The 26,016-nt window shown below is 37.9% G+C and overlaps 1 protein-coding gene and 1 long non-coding RNA gene across 5 annotated transcripts in view; one reads left to right on the forward strand and one right to left on the reverse strand.

Moving 5' to 3' along the window:
- RUNX2 (RUNX family transcription factor 2) overlaps positions 1–26,016 on the forward strand; it is a 168,426-nt gene that overhangs the window by 52,852 nt on the left and 89,558 nt on the right. Inside the window, exons 1-3 of one of the 4 annotated variants that reach the window (XM_070956643.1) lie at positions 13,241–13,342; positions 13,400–13,570; positions 22,617–22,773. In XM_070956643.1, coding sequence (XP_070812744.1) covers positions 13,241–13,342; positions 13,400–13,570; positions 22,617–22,773 — 430 coding nt within the window. Of the gene's footprint in view, positions 1–13,240; positions 13,571–22,616; positions 22,774–26,016 lie in introns of those variants that run through there. The other 3 variants (XM_070956636.1, XM_070956647.1, XM_070956628.1) reach the window with 3 other exon arrangements.
- Positions 4,408–13,322, reverse strand: LOC139309050 (uncharacterized). Its single transcript, XR_011599783.1, has 3 exons — positions 13,218–13,322; positions 4,889–4,987; positions 4,408–4,455 (listed from the first exon to the last, which is right to left on the reverse strand). It is a non-coding gene; the product is annotated as an uncharacterized lncRNA (long non-coding RNA).

Below are 26,016 nucleotides of genomic sequence, written 5' to 3' on the forward strand. Positions count from 1 at the left end.
CCAATGTGGATTTGAATTCAGATTCTAATTGTATTTGACAACTTTGTTCATAGGTTCAGCAAAAGTTGTCAAATTTTATTTTTATCATTTGTGACTTATGTTCCATACTGTCCACATCATTTAAAGGCGAGTGCCATTCTTTTGAACTGAATCTATTTCTTTGGAGTTAAAAGAGGAAGTCATGCCCTGTTCATATACAAACCAAGGAAATTAAAAAATGTGGATTTAAGCTACTTTAGCTCCATCATTTTTGAGTGTGCAGGAGTTGGTGATCCCAGGAAAACATGCAGCAGCTGTACAGAATTGCAGACAGCTGCTGCATTTGTGCCCCTAACAATTGCAAAGCATCTTTTTGGAATCAAATACAAAACGCTACACTACTCTATATGAACAATCCATTCTTTGCTGGAGAGACATTTTTATGGTGTGTGCGTGTGTTGCATATGTGTGTGTGCACACACAGGCATATGAAAGATGAAGCAGTAATTTCTTCAATTCAGTTTTTTTTCGGGGGGGGGGGAGAATCTATAGTATTCACACCAGTGATAAAGGAATTTTAAGCAAGCCAGAAAAAAATGATTATCTACTGGAGCTCCTGTGAAGGAGATAAGTGGTTTTAATCATTCGATAAATACTGTTTTCCCCAAAATAAGACATAATAAGCCCAGTCAGGCTTTTGAGAGCATGGCAATAAGGCCAAGCACTTATTTCAGGGTTCAAAAAAATATAAGACAGGGTCTTATTTTGGGGAAAACACGGTAAATAAATATATTTTATTTAGTTAAAGCTCCATGGTAACTCTCGGTATTGGGAGACTTCAAAATAGACCACGATAGACATGATTCATTGTTATAAAGTTACTTTTGTAGTAGAAATGTATGATTCCACTCTTGTTGCAACTGTTTTCCCATTAGTACCGTACACGTTGCTGAAAGCTATTTAAGCACTGTCTTATTGACATTTTTCTGTGGCTAGGAAATGAAATTAATTCCCAGTTTTGGATCTCCCTTATTCTTTCCTACTGAGTTGTTTCAAAGTGTATATTGTGTGCATAGCAGCTTGGTTACACTAGTGACTGCATTTTTGGGTTCTGTATATGATTTGGCCGATGGTTGGCACTGGAATGGTTTTTCATGCTTTTCTCTGACTCTTCCCTGGAAAAGAATCTCAGGACAATGTTGAATTCAATGAGATATTAATTCATTTTCTTTCATAACCAAGGAAAGATCCAAAACATTTGTGTGCTTTCAACAAGGGGAGGTACAGACGAGATCTATGGTATCTTGGGATCAGGAAACAATAAGAGATTCATGCTGTTAGTGGGTTATCTCCTACTTGTTTAGAGGTCAGCAGAATTGTCAGAGATGTTGGTATGCCATCCTGTTCCTGCTTGGGTGATGATTTCCTTTTTACTTTGGCTGCATAGGATTGCTATGGTAGTCCTTGACTTAAAGACCACAGTTGAGCCCAAACTTTCTGTTGCTAAGCAAGACAGTTGTTAAATGAATTTTTCCCCATTTTACAACCTTTCTTGCCACAGTTATTAAGTGAATCACTGCAGTTGTTAAGTTAGTAACACGGTTGTAAAGTTAATTTGGCTTTCCCATTGATTTTGCTTGTAAGAAGGTCACAAAAGGTTAACATCTGACCCCGGGACACCGCAACTGTCATAAACATGAGTCAGTTGCCATGCATCTGAATTTTGATCACATGACCATGGGGATGTTGCAAGTGTTCACACAATTGCAAGTGTGAAAAACCATCACAAGTCACTTTTTTCAGTATCATTGTAACTTCAAACAGTCACTAAATGAACTGTTGTAGGTTGAGGACTACCTGTATTTTTCTTGAGCACTTTGTCAAAATATAAAGAACATGGGATATGCTGCGCTAATTTTATTTTATAAGAGAATTTATTCATATTAAAAGAATTTTAAAAGGAAGTTCTTGTTTCAGGTCAGATGGTCATCTCTTAGATCAGAGGTCTTCAAACTTGGCAGCTTTAAGACTTGTGGACTTCAACTCCCAGAATTCTCCAGCCAGCATAGCTTGAGTTGAAGTCCACAAGTCTTAGATGAAAGCCATCTCAGGAAAAGACTGTTATTTTGTTACATTTGTGTACTAGGCCTTGAATTTTCTTTCTTTCCCTTTGTGTCTTTCTCTCCCTTTTGGTGAAGATTAATCAGCAGATCAGAAAATCATTTTGTAGTTTCCCAAAGATCCAATAGCTGAATGATAAAGGAGTGGAAAAAAAATTAACTGGGTGCATTTTTGTACAAAAGATCTTACATTTGGAATGTAAAGAAAAGATCATTTCAGGCCTATGCATCTTTTCCAATTTTGAATAAATGCAATCATGTTTTCAGGGATGCTGTTGAATTTTGTCCATATTTAGAACAATACTTAATATGATGTATCATTTGTCCATTTGTTAATGGAGTATTCAAAGAAATAGACTTCAACATTTTTTTAAAAAATGTATTTAGTATCATTTTTATTAGTAGCATCCACACATTAGCTGAACATGACAGTAGGATGCTTCCATGGCTCATCAGATTCTTTACACAGAAACAATATAGAAATAAAGAGATCACCAGTAAGTCTCACAACTGACCCACTGCAGAATTCCCTATATGAACCCTTCTAAAACACAAATTGCTAACATTGTTTCAGTGAAAGCATATAAAGAAAGGAAAGGCAAATAGGACATCCTGTGCAGAATGCTGTAATAGGGGTTGAGGATCCAGTATCATCCAGTAAAAACAATGCCTGATTCAGGAAGATAGATGATTTTCCTGGAGTGGGGAGGGAAAGAAAGCAATTAGGGAAACAACAGGATATTTACAGAAAGCCAATGTATGATTTCTCCAGAACTCTATACCAGTGTTATAGTCCAATTACAAGTTTAATACATTGGCCAATTTTTTCATCTTTGTTGCTCTTCTCTGAACTCTTTCTAAGGCAAAGGTGTCAAACTGGCGGCCCACAGGCCGGATGCATCACGTGCAGGCCACATCCACCCCAGCTCCGCGAATGGGAAAAATGTCAGAAACGTCACGTGATGGCAACATGACGTGATGAGTTTGACATCCGTGTTCTAAGGCCTTAGCATCTTTTTTGTATCATGGGAACCAGAACTGGACACAATATGCCATGTGTGCCCAATACTAATGCAGTTTAGGGCAGTAATATTACTTCTCATGATCTTGATGCTATCCCTCCGTTAATTCAACCCAGGACTGCATTTATTTTTTTGGCAGCTGTGGCACACTGCTGAGTCATACTTAAGTGGTAATCCACCAGAAGACTTAGATCCCTCTCACAGACATTATTGTTAAGCCATGTACTGCCTATTCTGTACATGTGCATTTGATTTTTCATGCCTAAATGCAGGGCTTACTTTTCTTCCCACTGAACTACATCTTGTTGGGTAGGGTCCAATGCTCAAGTGTCAAGATCCTTGTGAATCCTGCGTCTATCTTCCAAAGTGTTAGTATTTTTCCTAAGCTTGGTGACATCTGCAAATGTGATGAACTCCCCTTCTACCCCCTCATCTAGATTATTTATGAAGATTTTGAAGGATATTGTCTCCAATACAAAACCTTGAGGTACCCCACTGCATGCTTCCCTCCAATGTAGTTCCATTGAGGATCACAAACAGAGTTATGGATGGTCAGCCAACCACAAATCCATCCGAAAGTGGTATTGTCTATTCCACTTTTTTTTATCTTATCAAGGAGTAGGCTGTGGTCTACTTTATCAAAAGCCTTACTAAGGCTTCAGTATATTCTATCTGCAGCATTTCCTTGATCCACTAAAATAAAAGGCAATAAGATTTGTTTGGCATGATTTGCTTTTAACAAACCCATATTGGCTTCTAGTAATCACCTTGTTCATTTCCAGATGCTCACAAATCTGCTGCTTGATTATCTTTTCCAGGATTTTCCCAGGTATTGATGTCAAGCTGATTGGTCTGTAGTTTCCTGGTTCCACTTTTTCCCCTTTTTGAAGATTAGAACCACATCAGCTCTTTTCCAGGCCTCTGGCAGTTTCCCCATGCTCCAGGAGCTCTAAAAGATTTTATTCAGTGGTTCCGAGATCTCATCTGCCAGCTCCTTCAGTACCCTGGGATGTAAACCATCTGGTAATCATGTAATCATGATAGTCATGTAATATAATCATCATTACATTATCCTACAGCAGAAGTCCTTGGAGTGCAATAAAAGTGACAATAAAATAATAATGAATTAAAGGAACACGGCAATGGAAATGCAAAGAAAAAAAAAGATTTAAGAATTTTTTTAAAAAGTTAAACAAGAGGTGATTACTTAAAACATTCAATAAGTCTTTGCCTAATCTCACATTGCCTGAGCACTTGGAGCAGGCCTTTCTTGATCTTCTCAATTTCTGTCAGCGTACAACACAGCAAGTAGCTGGCCTTCATATTCCCAACATCTAAAGAAAGTTATACAGTATAGTCAATGCCAACAGGCTGAATTCATCATGGAAATAACTGAGAAATGATAAAACTGACGTTATATTGGTGTTATATGATAATATCCTAATATCCAGTTCTGGTCCCTATATTTTGTATGAACTGAACTAATCTAAATCATCCTCAAAGTCAATGCTTGGAAAATGAATTGTAATCATTTTAATGGGAGATTACTAAGATGTAGATCGCTAAAGATAAGTTCTCTTTTTAAACAGAGCTATACTTGCTGTACCATCCAAACTGGTAAAAGGCAACTCTTTGGCAGAGGGTACTAGTGTGACTCTAGGGACAAAAAAGTATCTATCAACAATCCCAAGTTATGAATGTGATCCTTTAGGAGGAGGAGAACCCTCCCAGCATATGCCAAAGTCCTCATGCAGGCAGATGACTCACCAATGAGCACTTCTGTCTTGTCTGGTTTGAACTGCAGATTACTGACCTTCTTCCAGATGATTACAGCAACCAGACCTTGATTAAGCATTTCCACCTCACCTGGATGAGATAAAAACGAGAGACCAAATGTTAAAGACTTCAGTGGAGATATGCCCTGGGATTGAAAGAATAAAGAGACATAGCAGAGTAAGAAGTACAATACACTCTGTGGTACATTTGAATGCAAGGTAAACCTCTTGGAAACCTCCCAGGGAGGAACCAGCAGAAACATAAAGGGTCAGCAGCAGAAGTGGTATTGTTTTGTAGGAATGATGGAGGATAAGACTGTATTAGATTCTACCTTTTTCCTACAGGTTCCCTCCCCCACCCCCAATGTCTTCTTTTGGAGACAAGCTCTTACTGAGATAATTGGGGCAATGCTCCTCTGTCTCATTTAGTCCTAAGAAGCCAAACTGTGATATTGCAAGAAATAGGACACCATAAGCTACTCAATGTCACCCAAGCAGATGTCTGCTTGAACAATTAGGGTTTCTCTTTGCTGTCCTCCCCATCTCTTTTGCATAGTTCCATGTATCTTCCAAATCTTGGCTTTTCCAATCTTCAATAACAAATTAAGGAATGAAGAAAGAAAGAAAGAAAGAAAGAAAGAAAGAAAGAAAGAAAGAAAGAAAGAAAGAAAGAAAGAAAGAAAAAGAAAGAAAGGGAAGTCCATCCTGCTATCAATTAGCTTTCAATATTTGAGAAGCAGAAGAAATGAATGCCGTTAAATGTCTGGAATCCCTTTGATAAATGCATTGATATCCGGAAAGTAACTACATTTGATGTTTATAGACAATTATTTCACCTTTACCAATACCTCCTGCTACATCTCAGTTTTCTCCTCCATGTAAGGAAGTACAGCATAGGGGAAAAAATCCATAAATCCTAATATCTTCTGCTGTTGGTCTTGGATAGAATAGTGGAGATCAGGATCGTCCTATCTGGTTCCAGAATTGTCTTTTTTTTCATTGTTAACTTTTCAGCAAAATTCCTGTAACCAGAATTTTCATTTATATGTTCAGTGGTGTTTATTTGATTTATATCCCACCTTTTTTCCATGAACTCAAGACAATACAGCTAAATCTCTTTCCTTCAAATGTCTCCCAAAATTAAACTACTACCAAATTCACCTAGTGAATTTCCATGCCTGAAAGTGGGCTAGAACCTGGATCTCCTACTCTAATTTTAACCATGACCATGTCTGCGCGCTAGATATTAGAGCAAACAGATTTTTCCTATCCTGAAAAGCCATTTGTCCTAATAGCTGAATCTTTCATACCAGTCATACCATGTTATTACTAGTATGCTATGATTGACTATAAGTTGCCCACCTCTGCTATAAAGGATATTTTTAACTGATTTTTAGAATTTTGATGAGATATTAGAGATAGCAATTATGCCAACTCCCAGCATTGTAAATGGTGCCCAGAAGACAAAGGGAACTTAGGCAGATGCAGGAATACTTGTGTAACTTGTTCTATAAAGTAATTCTTGAACATCTCCTTACTTACACTCATTCTATAATACATTGTTGGTCCAGAAAATTCAACACCCCCTGTAAAGCAGTAGTTAAGATTTCTTTTCTGTATGAAGTAAAGTATAAGGGAAATTTGTAAGGCTTGTCTTTTGCCAATTTTGTACACATCGTGAATAATCCCCAAGCATTACAGTAGTATAATCCTTTTTCAATAACATTCACCTTTTAACTCTTCTACAATTAATCAGAGGAAGAAAAAAGAGACAACTTATACTTTGATCTCATTATGAAAACTTAGTTTGAATGAAGTTGGCAGACTTAAGCATGCATATTTATACACAAAAAGAGATTGAATTTCTGCCTCAAGACACACGGAGGAGGATCCCACTGAAGAAAGGTGGGGGAGAGAGTATTTGTCAATATGCTTTAAACTTCTACATGAACTCCCACATTGTTTCAAGGACTCCCCCTAATCATAGAAGAATATGGTCACAAATGACTAGGCTCAAATTATCGTATTTTGAATAGATAATACAAAGACCCAGCTTCCTTGAAAACTCCATAGTTCTAAGCAAGGTGGAGTTAAAGTGAAGAAAAGAGGTAACAGCAACAAGGTAAATGAACTGAGTTATAGCAATGATGGATACACCAATTCATGATATGTGCATGACCAGATGAGAAACAGATCATCCTGGAGACAATCTAACTATGGGATCACTAGGCATCGGCCTTGACTTGATGATATGTAATCACTCGATGAAGGAAAGGAAAGAAAGAATTAATGAAAATAATCTCTCTTACTTCCTCCAGCAGAAACATTGTCTGAAAAGGTTTAGCTCATACTAAGACAGAAAACATTATTTGTGGAAAGAAAATAATGTTTAAAACCTCTGACATTATGCTCCCAATTTATTTGAAATCAATAATTCAGGTTAACTCTAAAAATCTATTACATTTCAGAAAAAAGTTACACCACTGAAAAAAGTGAATTATGACAGTTTTTCACAATTATGATAGTTGCAGCATCTTCAAGGTGCTGCAATGTGATCAAAATTCAGATGCTTGGCAACTGGTTCATATTTATGACAGTTGCGGGGTTCCAGGGTCATGTGATCAACTTTTGCGAATTTCTGATAAGCAAAGTCAATGGGGAAGCCAGATTCACTTAACAACTGAGTTATTAACTTAACAACTACAATGATTCACTTAACAACAGTGGCAAGAAAAGCTGTAAAATAGGACAAAACTCACTTAACAAATGTCTTACCTAGCAACATAAATTTTGGGCTCAATTTTTGTCGTATGTCGGGGACTACCTGTAGTTTTCAGGAAATCAGATAATAATAAAGATTGTTCAATAACAATATGATATACTGAAACCAGTGGTGGGATTCAAGTAATTTAACAACCAGTTCTGTGCCCTAATGATTTCTTCCAACAACCAGTTTGCCAAACTGCTCAGAAAGTTAACAACCGGTTCTCCCAAAGTGGTGCGAACTGGCTGAATCCCACCACTGACTGAAACCTAGTTATTTCCGCTGTCAGCTTCCTGGCTCAAATCCAACCACTTCTTATAATTTGCATCAGTGCCTCCATCCAATCATTTTATTAGATTTCTGTGGCAGCAATCTTGACACATTATCAAATACTGTATCCCTGATTATCATACATTTAATTATGTTTATATCCTTCCACATGTTAATGTGTACGGATCATTGATCACAATAAAGGACATTTGTATATAACATTTGAGTAGAAATGTTGTAATGTTAGTAATACTGTTTGATAACTAGCCTTTTATTCTATTATGCTAAGAAAGTATGAACATATTGTAATCTAGCCAAAGCAAAGCAAGTTTAACATTTATTTATTTTGATGGCATAGATAAACTTCTGATTAATTTAACTTCCACTGAGACACCATATACACTAATCTTACATTTCAGAACAGTAGTCAAGGAATTATATATTGTACCCAAGTGATCCATCCACGTGAAAGATCAAAAAGCCTAAATCAAGCTGTAGGCAATGCTTGTAGCCTTATCCCAGGACCTCATTACGCCTAGTATTCCAAGTGTCAGATGAAGGTAGAACAGCCCAGTTGAAATAATGACAAACCATCTCCATCAAAAACAGAATGTGCATAATAATTGTCATTACTTGAAAAATGCTAGGATCTGGACAAGGTCAGAAAACACCAGTTTGTGGCTTAGCTAGGAAACCATAAGGCAATGATCTGTCCCACTAAGGAAAAAATAAAATAAGACAATTTGATGATTTCCTCCAACTTCTCCCAAAGCTTTCTCCCAAAGCCTATGCATTTATGGGTATTGAATGGATTTAAAAATTGGAATTCATGTTTACTATTTAGACAGTGCTAGTGCACTAACTATTTATACTACTGTAATTATTAAATATTCCTACTTAGTTTTATTTGTATTAGGTAGAAGTTGAATCAATTGAAAATATGTAATATATGCTCAAGATACATTTGTCCCATTTTACAACCTTTCTTGCCACAGTTGTTAAGTGAATCACTGCAGTTGTTAAGTTAATAACACAATTGTTAAGTGAATCTGTTTACTCCATTGACTTTGCGTATAAGAAGGTCACAAAAGGTAATCACGTGACCTCAGGACACTGCAACCATTATAAATAGGTACCAGTTGCTAAGTGCCTGAAGTTTGATTACATGACCATGGGGTTGCTGCAATGGTTGTAAGTGTGAAAAATGGTTATAAGTCACTTTTTTCAGTGGCATTGTAATTTTGAACAGTCAACAAGTGAACCAGAGGTGGGTTTCAGCAGGTTCTGACCAGTTCTGGAGAACCGGTAGCAGAAATTTTGAGTAGTTCAGAGAACCGGTAAATACCACCTCTGTCCCCATCTATTCTCTGTCTCCCAAGTCCCAGCTGATGACGAGGAAATGGGGATTTTGCAGTACACTTCCCTTGCCACGCCCACCAAGCCATGCCACGCCCACCAAGCCACACTCACAGAAACGGTAGTAAAAAATTTTGAAACCCACCATTGAAATGAACTGTTGTAAATTGAGGACTACCTGTATGTCTACCTTCCATGAACTCTACTTTTCCAAAATTCTGGCCACTAGAGATGATTTCTAAACAATCCATTCTCATAGGCTTATATATATTACATATACACACACAAACAAATCTGGGATAAAACAGGGCACTTAAAATATCAAATTAAAAAATAAACCTTCATTAAGAAAGTTAAATATAATTTAGAAATAATTTATTTTAAATGCTATATTTGGCCAACAAACCTTTCATTTCATTGAATGTCATCTATAAAAGCCCATGTAACTAAGTTAGTTCCATTATTTTCAAGACAATAATGATGTATCTGTTTCTGAAAATCATTAAAATCACTAGTGTTTCAACTCAAATTTGATTGCAATTAATTTCCCATTGTATACATTCACTGTCAAATCTTTTTTATCTGCTCAGCATCTTTTCCATTCTGGCACTCTGATCTTTTTTTTTTAATGTGGAGGAAGAAAGGCAAAACATTTGTGCCTTTCTAGCTCACTCAGATAGTATAAACCAAATCATATCATATCTATGGAACTCTAAGCTTCATTTATCTTTATAAATATTATGGCTTCTATTAAACCATTTTATCATGAAAGTCAATTCCATTGGAATCAGTAAGATTTAGTTCCAAGTAAAAGCTAAGCCTCCGATGTATAATTCCTTGAATAAAAATGAGTATAACCTGAATGCTCTAAATTGTGGCCTTTTATAGGATCAAATGCTGTTTTCCTCTGCAAAGTATTCGTCAAGGCTTTTTTCTTTCCAAAGAATGAGGATCATTTTTACTAAAAGCCTAAACTGTGGAGGCATTTGGTAGGAAAATATTATTTCCACATTAGAAATGACTGCTGTCTATTTTAAGTATCTCTTTACACTAGTTGCCAGTAGCTTCCTTAAACATCTAAACATGTATTTTTAGTCAGCAGAGAAGGAAAAGTTTATATTCAATGAGATTTACAGAAAGCAAATAGAAATCTGACAAGCATATTATTAATTGTGCATGCAATTTTATAAATATTCAGTGGAGGTGTCCTAAAGACATTATAAATGACCAAATAGGTATCAACAACTCAATTATTCCAAATGCAGTAACAAGTAATATATTTAGCAACAGAACCTACATAAATCAACTGGATTCACATGTAAAGAATAAATGTTTAGGCTTGGAGTGGCAAATGTCAACTGTTTAGGTAATTATAACTGGTGATGATAAAAAAAAGTGCAAGAATAATGTTCACTGTTGTAGGTTTACAATTGGCTGCACCGAATTTGCCAGTACAATTCTACCAGACACTGATCCTTAAAAACCCCCTTATCAATGTGCCTTCCAAAGGATGGATAGATGTTAAGAGTTACTGGTGAGCAAAAGAATCGTCTCCTCAAAGAAACATGCCTATCTGAAAGCAGGGGTGTTTGTTGGATGTACTATAGAGGATAATTGTAATGGAAGAATGGACTGGTGTATTTAAAAACAGAAAAAATGCAGACCCCAAGATCTTGCCTTCTCTGGACAAAGTCGTTCCAAACGGAACCGGGACTTACTCTAAAGCAAGCGGGAAGTTTCGGGACTGGGTCGGTGGGGAAGAGGCCTAGCCCAGGAGTCACCCCGTCGTCCGTCATTCTGCAACGCGCGTTTTTTTGTTTTGTTTTTTTACGACAACAGACGAAAGGGAGAGAGATAAACGGGGCGCGTGGCTGGGGAGGAGGTCTGTTACCCTTGCGCTCCTCTTATCTCGAAAAGTACTCCGGGTGACAAATGGGATGAAAGAGAGAAGAGGGTGGGGTTTTTTTGGACCTCGCTGTTCTTGCCTGTTGTTTTCAGGCATCCTCCTTCTCTTTCTTGGGTCAAAACTCGGGAGGGAAGGCAGGCAGGCAGACAGTAAGTTCACGATGCTAAATACACCCCAGCGACTCTCGTGAAACTGTATTAGGAAGACGGGTTGGTGGTCACGGGGGGCTACCCCACCGGCTTCCCAACTTTTTCTCGCGCCGAATCCCTTTGCCTTGAGCGCACGGACCGCCGGCAGCGGTTCTTGGCGGGGAGGCTGAAGGATCAACTCAGACCTTAGAAATTAGGGTCGATTTGATAGGTTGTTATCTACACTGGGCGGCGTTTACACTATTGGGTATGTGAAGGCTTTTCATAAGCTCTGCCTTTTGTTGTGCGCGTGCCGAGAGCGAAGCGAGCGCTCTTCCACCTTTTAGTACTCCCTCCGAAGACTGTAATTGATTCGAAAAGGTTTCCGACTACCAGATGTGGGGTTGGAGTGGGGACTATGTTGACAATGGGTCGTCGGGGGGGGGGGTTGGAAAGTAAGATACTGATCTTAAGGTTTATAATGGAAGGGTGAATAGGAAGACTCCCCCCCCCGCGGGGTCTGGGATTCTCGCTGCTCCCGGAGTGGAACTTTTTCGAAGGGGCAGAGGGAAAGCGAGGACGCGCAAAGATTTGAGTTGCTTTGGAAAGCGCCGGAGCCGCAGGACCGCGCGAAGCCTCCGGCGCTACAGCCTCTCATCAGCCTAATGGTCGCGTTAGCATACCAGGCAGAGTTCCTTATACGTAAACCACAAACAGCTAATGGTTAGAAATCCCAGCCTCCAGCCTCCGCCCCCACGCGCACCCATTCTGGACCCGTCTGGACTCCCCAATTCGATCCCTTTCAATCGGTGGCTTTTTTGATAGATCAGCCCCGCGGCTTTTCGAAGCGCTGGCCGAAGTCGAGAGTTGTTCGCTTTCCTCATATAAATCACCCTTAGCAGCAAACTTTGGAAACTCGTCCCGACAATCCGCCCCCTCCACGCGCAGAGATAGACAGACAGACAGACGGACGAACGGACACGCTTTCGTCCCACGCAGTTTGTTCCTCCAGTCGGAAGTTCGCCCTCTCTGACAGATTCTCGAGCTCAGGAGCCGCCTAAAGTTCCTGTCCTCTTCTTCTTATTTTGACTACTTTTCCTTTCCTAAACCCCTCCCCAGAGAACTTGCCGCTTTTGCGGAAGAAGAACTCAAGCTCGCTTCTGAGCGAAGGGCAGACTTTTGCTAAAAAGCTCTCCTCCCAATTATCTTATCTTGCACTACCCCAAAGCGACAAAACTCGCTCGCACCTTCGTTTTATTCGACTCGGGTGGAAGTGTGTGTGGGGAGGGGGAAGGTTTGCTCAAAGACCCTCGTAGGAAAGCGAGCAACTCTACTTCCAGCCAATAAATCTTGCCCGGAAGAGCGACAGAAACGCTCGAGGAAGCTAGTTTTACCTCCTCGCCCTTCCAGCCCTTTAGGACACCTCCTAAAGGAAAGAAGAAAATAAAGACGCGGGGAGGGAGGGGGCACAAAGCAGCCCAAACACGTAGCAGTGGAAGGAAGACGCGCTGGTGCGAGGAAGGGAGAGAGACAGAGACAGAGACACACACACAGAGAGAGACGGAGCGCGCGAGTGAGCGAAGGCGGAACGGAGCGAAAAGGGAGGAAGAGACGCGCTTCGCAGCTCTGCCGCAGCCGGGACTTCGTCGCGGCGTTTGGCCAAGAAGCCGCGCGGCCGGCCAAGCGCCTCCCGCATTCAGCCGCACTTTTCCCTACCGCGATTTTCCCCCGCAACCCCTCTTGCTCTTCCCTGAATTGGAGCCGGTTTGCTTGGTCCTCCCCGCATCCCTCTCCCTCCCCTCCCGTCCTTTCTCTCTCTCTCCCCCCCGTCTCTTTTTCGACTCCCCGGTCCTCCTCCAACGCCTCTTCGAGCGGCCCTTCTGAGTCCCCTGCAGACCTCGCTAACTTGTGGCTGTTGTGATGCGTATTCCCGTAGATCCCAGCACCAGCAGGAGGTTCAGCCCCCCTTCCAGCAGCCTGCAGCCCGGAAAGATGAGCGAAGTCAGCCCGGTGGTGGCGGCAGCCCAGCAGCAGCAGCAGCAACAGCAGCAACAGCAGCAACAGCAGCAGCACCAGGAGGCGGCGGCAGTGGCGGCGGTGCCCAGGCTTCGCCCGCACGATAACCGCACCATGGTGGAGATCATCGCCGACCACCCGGCCGAGCTGGTCCGCACCGACAGCCCGAACTTCTTGTGCTCCGTGCTGCCTTCACACTGGCGCTGCAACAAAACTCTCCCGGTGGCATTCAAGGTAAGGAGACCTGGGCAAACCTTCATCAGTTCCCCCCCCCTCCGCCCTTCACGGTGGCCCAAGGCAATTTCCTCGTTTCCTCCTGGCCAGAGTAAGGGGCAAGGCGTCAGGGGGCAGTGTGATAAGTTAAGGCCTTGGCACCCACTGCGTGCAGTTTACCTGGATTTGTAAGTGTCGGCTACTATTCTCCAGGAGCACCTAAGTGCCATTGGGATAATACTTTCCATCAGCTGGGAATTGCCCATCTTATGGTACCTGGCCTTGTCTTCTTGGAAGTGGGGGAGATAGCCTTCACTATATGGCCTCCTCCTCTCTGCCTGTTTTTAAAGCCTTGTTACTGGCACAAGTTGGCTTCTCACTTTCCCTTAAATCCTTAGAAGAAGGAATCCTCTCCTCTTCCTCCCCTACCCTGGTTATTGCAGTGGCCAAAGGATCTTTCATTCTTAAAGAAAAGTGCAGCAAAGTTTGAACAGGCATTCATCTCATGCCTTTAGGAGAGGACTTGTGGTCCCCTTTAAAATAGGAGATTTGTGTCTTTTGCCACATCAGAAAAGGAGGCACTGTATATTTGTGGCGGTAATCCTTAGCCTCAGTCCTTAGGCAGTTCCACAGTCCTCTGTTGACTGTTAGTTTCTTTACTATCTAACATGCCTGTTTATAATTCTCGATCAACATTTACCTCCTTCATATTAGCCCTAGACTGAAGTTCATTGGCTTATTATTAGCAAACTGTCTAGTAAGACTAATGCAAATTAGAGTGAGGTATTAATATAGACAGAGGGCATTTTAAATAAAATGACCCCAGTTATTACAAAATGTTTTCCATAAATAATCATAAAGATAGGATTTATTTAATTTATCATCAGGGTCAGGTAGATGCTCCAAGATATCAGGCAAAATCTGGAACTGTTCTTTCCAGAATCAAAGACTTTTGGGGGTAAGATTTCTGCAGTGTTTCCATCCTTTGGTCCTAGGCACCTTCCTGACCCATCCTTCCAATGTCATTTTAAGTTTCCTGTGTTGTTGTTTTTTACGTTTAATTTCTCAACCATAAAATGAGTGCCTGTTCTAGAAGAACTTTGAATTCATTGATGTTGATCTAAAAATGGAATTGAGCAGAAGTTTCATTGTGGGAGGTGCCTCTTTTGCATCTGGTCATTTGTTGTATCTCTCCAGGGCATTAAAGAAAAAGTTCTGCTGGAAGCTCTTTAGACATACATCTTTAATGGAAGGTGTTTTGTTGATTTGTGGAGTAATGAGAATGAAAGAGTCTTTAAAACTAGTGACAGAAAGGAAAAGCTGTTGATTGGGTCTGGGTGGGAAGATTTCTGTTGGGGAGGGGGAGATTGTGTTTGACTCCTGCTGGGCAAATTAGGAAGTGTTTGCACAGAAGGTTGGGTTTGGGGTTGTTTTTCTTTTTTTGGCCAAGGCAAAGAGAGTCAATATTTTTAACTTGATCACAGATCAGTGAAATGCTATTCAGAATCGAATCAAGAATGGCTTTATTAATATTTTACAGTAAACTCACACTCAAATTTTAGAAAACAGAATGTTTTCTCCACTTTCCTTTCTCTTGTATCCATTTTCACAATCCTCAGCTGCATCTCCTTATCTGTACTAAAGATTTATGCCTCTACTTTTCCTCTTCAATGGGATGATTCTTGTTCAGTAGAAAAGGAATAATAGCTAATACATAAGAGAGCCAAACTTTTCATATGAACATTACCATTGTACATTTATCCTTTATTACATAGTTTATGTACATAGAAACAAAATGTGTATATATGTGCCCCTATTTTATGTATGTATGTATGTATGTATGTATGTATATCACAGAAAAATACACAGAATATAAATTGATTCCATCATATCTAACCCATATGAAGAAGCTTTCCTCTGCCCCCTGATATAACAATCAAAGCTATACTGAATTCTGAGTTTAAAATAATACATGGATTAAATGAATAAGAGGTCAGGATTCCCCAGAGAGTAGAATATTAGTACTGAAAGAGATATTTTGTGCATAAATAATAAACAAGAAATTATGCAGCTATTAGGGAAACAGTGAGTTTGGTTTGGGAATTTAGCTCAGGCTTGTATTTGTTCCAAACATGCAATGATCTCTCCAGTTGGAGATTCCTGGGAATAGTAGCTAAATAATGGAAGAATCTAATATGCCATGTGGTCTTGCCACAGCTTCAGTAAAATGAAATTCTGTACTTTAAAACTGGACAAAGTTTTAGGTACTTTCAGCTTAGTTCAATGGCCATCCATTAAAGGATGAAAGTGTTAATAAACTGAGTTTTTTATTGTGTGTTGGAAGGGTGATAGATCTTTCTTTATCTGAGTTTATCAAAGGCTTGGATGCAATACCTAGAATCACTGAAAAAGAGACAGATCTTTAAATCTGATTACTGTCATTATTCAGCATTGTAGTTTAGCATGGTAGAAGCTGCAACTGGCAAGTTTAAAATGACATTCAGAGCTCTTGCTGTGTTTATGTGTGTTCATGCATAGAAACTTGATTCCTGTTTGCATATTTGCCATATATGTTCGAGGTTTCTCATCTCAAATGAAAAGGTTATGGCAAGTACAGGGAAAGTTTCCTTTTTGTAATAATGTCGATGTGTGATAAATTACAATAGTATCAGAATTTTAAACCATGAGAAATAAATATGCTCTTTTCAAATTATTACTGCCACCTGCTGAGTTTTAAACATTAGGGATGTGATGTGAGAGTCCAATCTTAAAATGCTAATATGGAAGTAATAGTATCAGTGACATTTAATTAAGAAGCAGACGTGATATAATGTCTATACTATACACCAGTATCTATTTGTGGTGATTACAAAGACACTATACAAGTTAATTATATACGCCTATTTAGTCTGAACAGTAAAAAAAGTTGTGATACAAAATATAAAGGTCTGCATTCTTAATCTTTAACTGGTTTACTGGTTAACATGCAAATAGAAAATAAAGCAGTACAATTTGTTTATAACATACTGCTGGAAATAAAGACCCTACTGGAAAGAATATTTGTAAAATAAAATACTGGTAAAAGTTTCCACTAAATAATTTTCATAAAAGGATTTGAAGTTATTTGGGAGGTAGATTATTCTGAAAAAAGCAAGGCATGATTGCAAATACACGTATTAATTACAGGATTTAAAGTGGTTGCTTGTATTAGCTATCATGTGATGAATCCACTTCAAAGGCACATAATATATAGAAACGTCTTGGAAGAAGCAGCCTTGTAAGCTACATTGGTTTTAATAGTAGTTACTGAACTGCATACAGCTGCATACAGCTTTGCTGAAGTATGATTCAAGTATCAGTTGAGGGAAATGGATTTACTTATAAAAAGTCTTTAATTGGAAAGTAATCCCACATAGTAATAATGAAATGAAATGTCAGTTGGAAATGCATATTGGCATGATGGTCAAAGACATCACCCACCATGGGTAAATTTATCTGAAGCAGTGGTTTGACTGGAGGCAAATATGTTCATAAGATTTCCAAATGCTCTCTCACTTGTGGCAGTGAGAGAGAAGGAGAGGAGGATGGAGAGAGAGAGAGGGAGGGAGGGAGGGAGAGACTGGGCTCTTTTAGGCTATATTTTGTTGAAATTGCATTGGTGAAGCATTACTGAAGGGCATCTTTATATTTGGGGGCTGGTTGAAGAAAAGTCCTGATTTATTGAGAAATAAATCTTATTTATTTTCTTATTCTAAAATCTTCTTATTCTAAAAGAAATAAGAAATTTCTTTTAGAAATTTCATCTATATTTGATTTTTTTTAAAAAAAAAACTTTCTCCCAGTAAAATGTGAAAATTTTAATATACCTTTTATGTAGTAAATTAAGAGCTTCTGAAAAAAAAGGTATTAAGTGAAAATTGTAACTGTTCCATAATATTCACGGTGGAAGCAATGTGATCATCTCCATCCATCCACTTTCCCATGAATCATTCTGTATAGTGGGGCTGGACTAGGAATCCAGCATTTGACCCACTGGTAATGTTTTAATGTTTCTTTTAGGGGCACTAATTATGTTTTCACAAAGACACTGCGTCCATTCATCATATCCCTTGCTCCAGAGAAGCCTTATTGGAGTCAGTGGGACTTTACCAAAGTAAGTGGCTGAAGGAATGTAGTCAGAATTATTAGTTATTCAGCTCTCTACATTTTTGCTGACCTAGATGATGCCAGTAGTAATAAAAAGCTTGTAAGTTAAAAATAACAGGAAAAATAATTACATTTAGTGTGAAGTAATAATGCTGTTGTAAGCATTGCAGCTATCCGGGATGTTTCTATTTCCACCAGACCCTCAGTTTTTCAGTTGATTTCAATAGCCTCAAGTTAAAGTTCAGAACATGAATGGCAAGCTGAGTGCTATTTTTGTAATTAAAAATACTGTAATTCAAATAAGTTACAGCAAAGACTTCATGTTTTTTTTTAAAAAAAACTTTAGCTGTACTTTTTACTGTTTAGCTACATAAAATTATTTTAGTAATGAATATTTTATATTATTTAAATTCAAAGTTTATGTTGCATTTTATAAAAGATACCACAGTATACAATGTTACTCTTACTCCTTTAGAATACGTTTAAAACATTTGCTTAGGATACTTGCTCAAATAAGATTTTTAGATGATATAAACTATTGAAGACAAACATTGAAACAGTTCAGTTTTTAGTTTTCACCTTGATCATTTCACCTTTTGCCATGAAAATGGCAAAAGTTAAAATAGCTGATAAAAATATAATTCTGCAGGCTTTTAGCAGATTGTTACTGTTATCACTGTTTTAAACTGTAATACAAAATTCCTTTAATTTCTAGTGTGGAAAATGCAAGTACTCAAAACATTGGAAATTATGTATATAGAAAAATATATGCAAGAGGCTAAGAACAATTCTTGTGGCTCAATTGGAAGTGTGCTCTTACGATGTTGTAGTCATGCTGTATTTCTTAAAAATAGCTGTACAGATTGGATCACTAAATGGATTAATTTACATCATAGTACATTTTACAACATGAAGGAGATTATATATCATGTAAATTCTAGATAGCTTTAGAAGCATTCATTATGTGTACCCTAAAAATCTGATTTCCATTTTTATTTAAATAAAGTACTTTTTACGAAGTAGCTCTGTTTAAATTATTAGATCTCAGGTACATGGAACAGAACCAAATTTTGTATCTTGTTGAGATGTTCTTAAGTAATTTTGCTGTGTTTGTTAAGTTGTTCTGTATTCTAGATCATATCTGTTTAAGTAAATAAGTCACTTTATTTTCAAGAAGTTCATTTCTTTTGTAAAGACTGGGGCGGGAGAAATATAAAGAGTGGGATTTGAGACAATCAGAACATCCTGAGATTTGTGCATAGTTACCACCTTGTGGAGGCTTTTTCCATGAAGGGTTTACCTCACTTCTTCTTGCTGGACGTTTTTGCTTCTGTCAAGGAAGGATCCTGGTCTTCTACTTATGTTTTTAAAATGCCTCACAGAGAAAGTTTTTCTTCCCAAAGTCTTTCCTCCCCAAATCCAGGGTTGGAGAGATGAACTGCATCACTGTCTATGCATTTAACAGGACTGTATCTTCTATGTTTGCCTCATTTTCTATGACTGCTGCTCTGTTTCCATATTGCTGGTCAGCTCCTCCTTTTCATATCTGCCTACAATAGGAGTTAATGATGATTGTGGTATGTGCAAACATATTCCATATAATAAGCTAAGAGGCATATTTCCAAAATACATACAGTAAGTCATTTTGGGTTTCTAGATAGAATAAAGTAATATATTTTTTCAAAATGGCATACCATCATTGGGACTAGTTGTGGAAGCCTATGATTCACTTTCAAGTGGGCTATATTTTATAGCTTGATTCATTCACTTTTAGCATTAAATCTAAGCCGGGTGCCCAGTTTGCATGTTGGAACTTGACTTGACTTGACTTGATTTCACTTCACTTCACTTCACTTCACTTCATTTCCTTCAAATCAGTGTTGAGTCCTCTGACTGCCTGGAGAAATTCCTGAAGTTTATTTGGCAAGATTTTAGAAGTGGTTAGCCCTTGCCTTCTCCCTAGGCTTGAGAGAGACAAACTGGCTTAAGGTCACTGAGCTGGCTTTGTGACTAAGGCAGGACTAGAACTCATGGTCTCATGATGGTCTCTAATCTGATGTCTTCACCACTACACCATACTGGGTCTCTGGATCTAAATGTAGAATGCTATTAACAACTATTTGTTATAATTTTCAGTTGTATATGTCATAATAATATTTGTATTGTTATCGTCCAGAATTACAAAATAGCCCTGGGAATAGTTTGAGAAATTAGGAAAGGGAGAAGTTCAACTGGTTCATTTTCCATTATAATAACTAGTGCAGAAAATGTATCTCTGCGCTCAACTCTGGGCCTTCCCACATTTGACTGAAGAAAGCAGATAACATGGATACAAATCTGTAACCTACAGTATATGCACTTTACATTATAATATACTGGTCCCATTTTGCAGCTAAGGAATATTGACATTCAAAGATAAAGTGGGATCAGATAGAATGTACAAAAATAGTAGTGCTACTAAGTATGCACATCATTATTTTTTCTCATTACTCTGCAACTAAATTTCCTTTTTTGAAATAATTAAAACAGCAGAGCATACAAGGGCTACCCCCCACATAAATTAAAATTGTAGCACATGTAGTGCTTGTCTTTCACATGGCAAGATAACAACAAAATTGTCTTTCTTTCATATGAGAATGTAATTTCCCTTCTCATTGTTCTTCACAAAATCAAATCTTTTTTACTGTACAATTTCTGTACAATAAAATAGAAACTCACCTTCGAGAATTAATATAAAGATGTTACAGGATATAAGAATAAGGGGAGGATTTGGACTGCTGAATTGGGAATTATACTATCAGGCAGCAACACTGACTTGGACAAAAGAATGGATAGAATTAAGAAATACAAAATTATTAACTTTGGAAGGACATGATTTACAACTGGGATGGCATGCTTTTTTATGATACGGTAGAAGTAAGATTTGGAATCATGTAGGGGTGATTTAATTCCTCCTTTACAGAAGTTATAGTTATTTAGGTTCCTTGCTCCCATTGGTCGGAAACTCTTTCTGGCAAATGATGAAAAAGATAGACGTCTAATAATGTGGAACACTTCAAAATCCTTCTGATTTCAGCAGGAAGTTATTTACGTGTCTATGACTGATTTATTCTTTTATCATCAGCTGAATTGATTCCTAGATGCTTAACCTTGAATTTTTACCCATTGGAGCCTTATGCTAAAATCATGAATTCTAAGTTGTTCATAGTATGGCTGAAATACATATAATGATGAAAAGTGCAGTTAGAAAGCAAAATTGAAAATAAAATCTGTCCAAGATATACTTAGTTTATTGTAATTTCTATGGTTATATTGGTTTCTTGGTTTACAAAGCTATTTGCAATATTGAAACAGAAATCCAAAATATACTTCACAAGTATTTTCACTGTTATTGTGTACTTTATTTCTGGCATCACAGAATTGAAAGTGTTATCTTATCACTGTGTGAAATCATAGGAATAGACAGTTCAACATATTGTGATAAATGCAGATTCCAGAATCCATAAAGTGTATTTCTATTGTCTAAAATACTTAATTTTAAATGTAATTGAGCATCAATTTCTACATTTAGAATAATGTGGTACTGTTCTGTTTGGTTCTGTAGATAATGCCTTATAGTAATAAACAGCCTAAGGAGAAATTATGTTGCAGAAACAAAATTGTCAGTTTAAACTGAGATTCTTAAACATTTAATATAGTTCTCATATTTTTCAATGTTTTTTCCATAATAATGAAAACTAGAACACTTTTATCTTCTTTTGCTTTGTGTTATTTAAAACAAAATTAAACAGAGACTTATTCCATCAGTGAAACTTGGATGTGAAGACTATAGTGGAATACACAGATATAGGGATCCTAAGAATCAGCATATTGCCATGCAAACATCTTCTTTCCTTTAGAATTAAAGCATGGGAGGTCACCATTTTATCTATTCTATCCCATGTGGTTTCTGGAGGTATGCTGACTTAGCAGTCTTTGAAAGCCAAGATCCGCTCTTAACCATTTTGTGGGGACGGTGTAATGATATCATACATCTGGGAGGAGGGGTATTGGGGAAGTTAAGCAGTTTTTCATTGGTTGTTTGATATATTTATTTTAGGGCTTATACTACTGTTTTAATACAGTTTACACTGAAAGGCAGCCATTTGCACTGCTTGTTTTTTTTTTTTAAAAAAAGCATGATCAAGGTGAGTTCTGAGGGCTGCAAAACTGGGATTTTGCAAATTCATATCAATATGACATCACCTCCAGTGTCATGATTGCCAATGCTGTGACCTATTGCTGTAATATAGCAATTGAAGACTTGATGTTTATAGCAATAGCAGTAGCACTTAGACTTATATACTGTTCCATAGTGCTTTACAGCCCTCTCTAAACTGTTTACAGAGTCAGCATATTGCCCCCAACAATCTGGACCCTATTTTACCAATCTCGGAAGAATGGAAGGATGAGTCAACCTTGAGCTGGTGAGACTCAAACTGCTGGCAGTTGGCAGAGTTAGCCTGCAATACTGCATTCTAACCATTGCGCCAGCCCTATTTGACTATGGAAGTTTCATGAGCAACAAACCTGTGAAATTATAGAGTGGCCTTAACCTACCAGTTCATCTTGTTCAACTCTTGCATGCATTGGATTCAAGTCTATTGCAGATAGCCTATGTGCATAATTTATGCTGTAGAGCAGAAACCAGAGCCCCATATCCAAGAGGCCACTGAATGGCTGCTTCCTGTTACAAATGTGCTCATATCTCAAGGAGTGGAATCATAATCATTTGGAAAATAATGGTCATGATTTGCCTGAACCTTCCCCTCTTCTGCTGATACAATTAAAGGGTGCAAATAACACTAACTAACAAGTATTTAGTGGTTGATTTGCGACTCAGAGAAATTAAGAAATTATTGTTATGTCTTTATTGTCTTAGGTGGTGGCTTTAGGAGAAGTCCCTGATGGGACAGTGGTCACAGTCATGGCTGGAAATGATGAAAATTATTCTGCAGAGCTGAGGAATGCCTCAGCTGTAATGAAGAATCAAGTGGCGCGGTTTAATGACCTGAGATTCGTTGGCAGAAGTGGAAGAGGTAAATAATTTCATTATAGATTTCTTAAATCAACAACTGAAATCACAGTCAAGACCTAAAAAGGAATCCATTATCTATTAATCCACTACTATTAAACTTTCATTTATAGGTTAAATGTAGGCTGCAACATTCTTAAACTAGGCTTGGTCACCTACTACAGGATTATTTTCCTATGGATGGATGGATATGTGTGTGTGTGTGTAATGTATATGAATGGAAGGAAGGTAGGAAAGGAGGTAAGAAGAGAGGGGGAGGGAGGAAGGAAGGAATCTGGATTTTGAGGGGAGATTGCTTTCTGATGTCAGCAAATGGGTTGAAAGGAAGCATGATGATGTTTCTCTTTTGGTACACAGTTCACTTTGCAATTTTTCACTTATGGAAATGTTGAGGAGGAAAAAAAAATTATTAAACGTGTTGCCAGATCCAAAAAACAGTTAGGTTGTCTTACTGGATTCAGGGAATTGTTTTCAAGTAAACATGCATAGGATTACAGTCTTAATAATAAAAACATTTCCTGGTTCTAGTAGAAGAATTATCATATATTTTCCAATTTTAGTATTGGGTGCTGGTGTATTTATAAGCAGTTTCCTCTGGTTTTGATGTAATTGACTTTTTGTGAATCCATTCAAAGTACTTTCTAAATAGGTTTTGAGCAGAAAAGTTCTCCTGCTTTTCTCTATCAACTTTTCTTTCAATTTGATAAAAGAGAATTTAATTCAGACATTCTTTCAAGGGAGGTTAGGAAGTTGAATGTTCTCACGGAGGTGGTGTAATGCTTTTGCATTTATTTAATTACGAAGAGGCCAAGTGATGCATATCTGTGATTGTGTGAATATACTCTTCTTCCTAAGCAGTTTGCAGCTTCCATGGTTTCCCAGTCTTCAATTAAATTCTAAGGGAAAACTCCACAAGGTATCACAAGACTTCTATGGGTCTTTCTCAGAAAAGGTTGTCTCTGAAAACCACTAAGGGGATGTTAATTAGACCCATTTGTAAAGGTTTTATGCCTAGACTTGAGCAGCTATATAAATGGGTTAAATAAATACACAAAATTCTTCTCCATGTCATGTTCTCAGTTACTATAGCTGGAAATCCAGAAGGAAGCATAGAAGGAGGCAGAAACAAGATTGAGGATTCTGGTGGATAGCCAGAGGAAAAAAAAATATGTTTGCAGCTGTCACATAGGTGAGAATAAGGGGGAATGTTGACTATCTATCTTATTTTTCTACTAAATATACAAAACAAATTTATATAGCTGTCCATCTCAGTGACTACACCACTGATTTAATGAGTTAGTCATTGCTCTTACAGAAGACTATCATTAATCCCAATATTGCTTTTATACCAATAAGTCTCTATTTGGAATTCTGCTAGTTGCATGAGAAATGAAGGTAATAGCTAAGTGGATAACTCAAAATAAGCAAACAAAATCCCTAAAGGCAGCAATACTTGCTCACCACATTGCATTAGTTGTAAATAAAATTTTGGCTCAAGTTAAAATTTACTCCACAACACTTCCTGAAGCAAGGATAGCGGTGCAAAGGTCAAGGTAAGGTAAACCTTGCTAGATTTGGCATATGACTTATTTCTCTGAAATAGGAGGTAAAGGCTAGTTATAAATTTAAGTACAATAGACAAGTCTGAAGGCACCGTCCAAAAAGATACCATGGCCTAGTAACTTTATGCTTGTGAGGAAGGCTGCTTCAGCATAGTGTTTGCACTTGAACTCAGAGCACAGGTAACTCTGGGTCTAATCCTGTGTTCAAAACAAAAACAGATACTGGAAAATAGAAACCTCAGAATTTTCTGGATATGTCATTAACACAAATGCAAATCTGGGAACAAAGGCATCACTGTCCACAATCAGAATTTCAATCAGTATCTTAATTCTTTCACTCAGATTGCAGAGCATTGCTGTTCTTCTTACTCCTAGCTGAAAATTTTACTTTTAAGAATATGATCAACACTTTATGCATCCAGGCTGATTTCAATTGTGAATGATAAAATACAACTTTAAAGATAATACAACTTAATAATAATAAAAAAATCCACTGTCTTTCTGGATAAGAAGGAAAGGCCTTACACTTTTTATAAGATTTTGTTCCCCTTTAATAACATTTTGATATTACATTTTGATTTGTCTTTATGTTGATTGATTGTACTTGAAAGATCTCTGGCTTGTAAAACATGATGGTTTGCAAAAGAAGTATAGTGGTTCCATCATATAATTATTGCTGAAAACAAACATAAATATGATGGAACATGTGTTTCAAAATTCAGTGGAGGAAAAGGTTTATCCCCCCCCACTCTCTCTCCCTCCCTCCCTCCCTCCCTCTCTCTCTCTCTCTCCCCTTATCTTCTTTAACTGTCACAAAGGAAAGGAAATGAGTAATTAGAGAATCATTGTGATTATTCCACACATTTACATCCCATCAGCGAGAAGTTTACTCAGATCAATATGAGTAAAATCTAGAAAAAGTGATGATGTATTTTAGAAACTGTTTGACATATTTATTCAAATAACTTCAAAGGCAAACAAAGGGTGTTTGCACAGTTTTCCTACATTAGCTTTCCATGTTTTGGCTACTTTCCCAAATAGCAATTTTTATATTAAAAAAAGAAAGAAAAATGATTGAAAAAGAAAGAGAGAGAGAGAGAGAAAGAAAGAAAGAAAAAGAAAGAAAGAAAGAAAGAAAGAAAGAAAGAAAGAAAGGGGGAGGGAGACAGACTTAACTGCTTGCAGACTTTTTCACGCATGGAAGATGAAGAAAGCTTCTTTTGATGAAGTATAATTATGTCCAAACAGAGCTGACCCCCTCCTCCTCTATTTCTTATGATCTTAACAGAAGAAAGTAGGGTATTTCCTTTGAAGCAGCTGGGATTTGGTAGAGAATCCGAAATGCTAGCTGCATTTGCTGCCAGAGGCAGGATGGAGAAATTGGTCCAGACTTGTCTCTCAGACACAGAGCAGAGAAAATGAAAGAAAAGAGTTATCATGAAGGATTTTTATGATACTGCTTAAAATAGCAGGAAAGGAAACAGTAGTAGCAAACAGGAGCTCATATGATCTACACACAGCAAGAATGTTCTTGGCTAAGTTGACACCGTATCTGGTCTGTGGTAGCCTTGTAGCCAAGGTCCAGGTAACCGTACTGAAACATACATTCAGATAAAAATCAGACAAGGTCAAACATGCAAATTTACACCGACTGAAGAACTTTGTTCTGGCAATCACAGATCAGA

The sequence above is a fragment of the Pituophis catenifer genome, unplaced genomic scaffold (assembly GCF_029215685.1).
Source record: "Pituophis catenifer annectens isolate HBS135680 unplaced genomic scaffold, rPitCat1.0.hap2 SCAF_1, whole genome shotgun sequence".
In the NCBI taxonomy this organism is placed as follows: Eukaryota; Metazoa; Chordata; class Lepidosauria; order Squamata; family Colubridae; genus Pituophis; species Pituophis catenifer.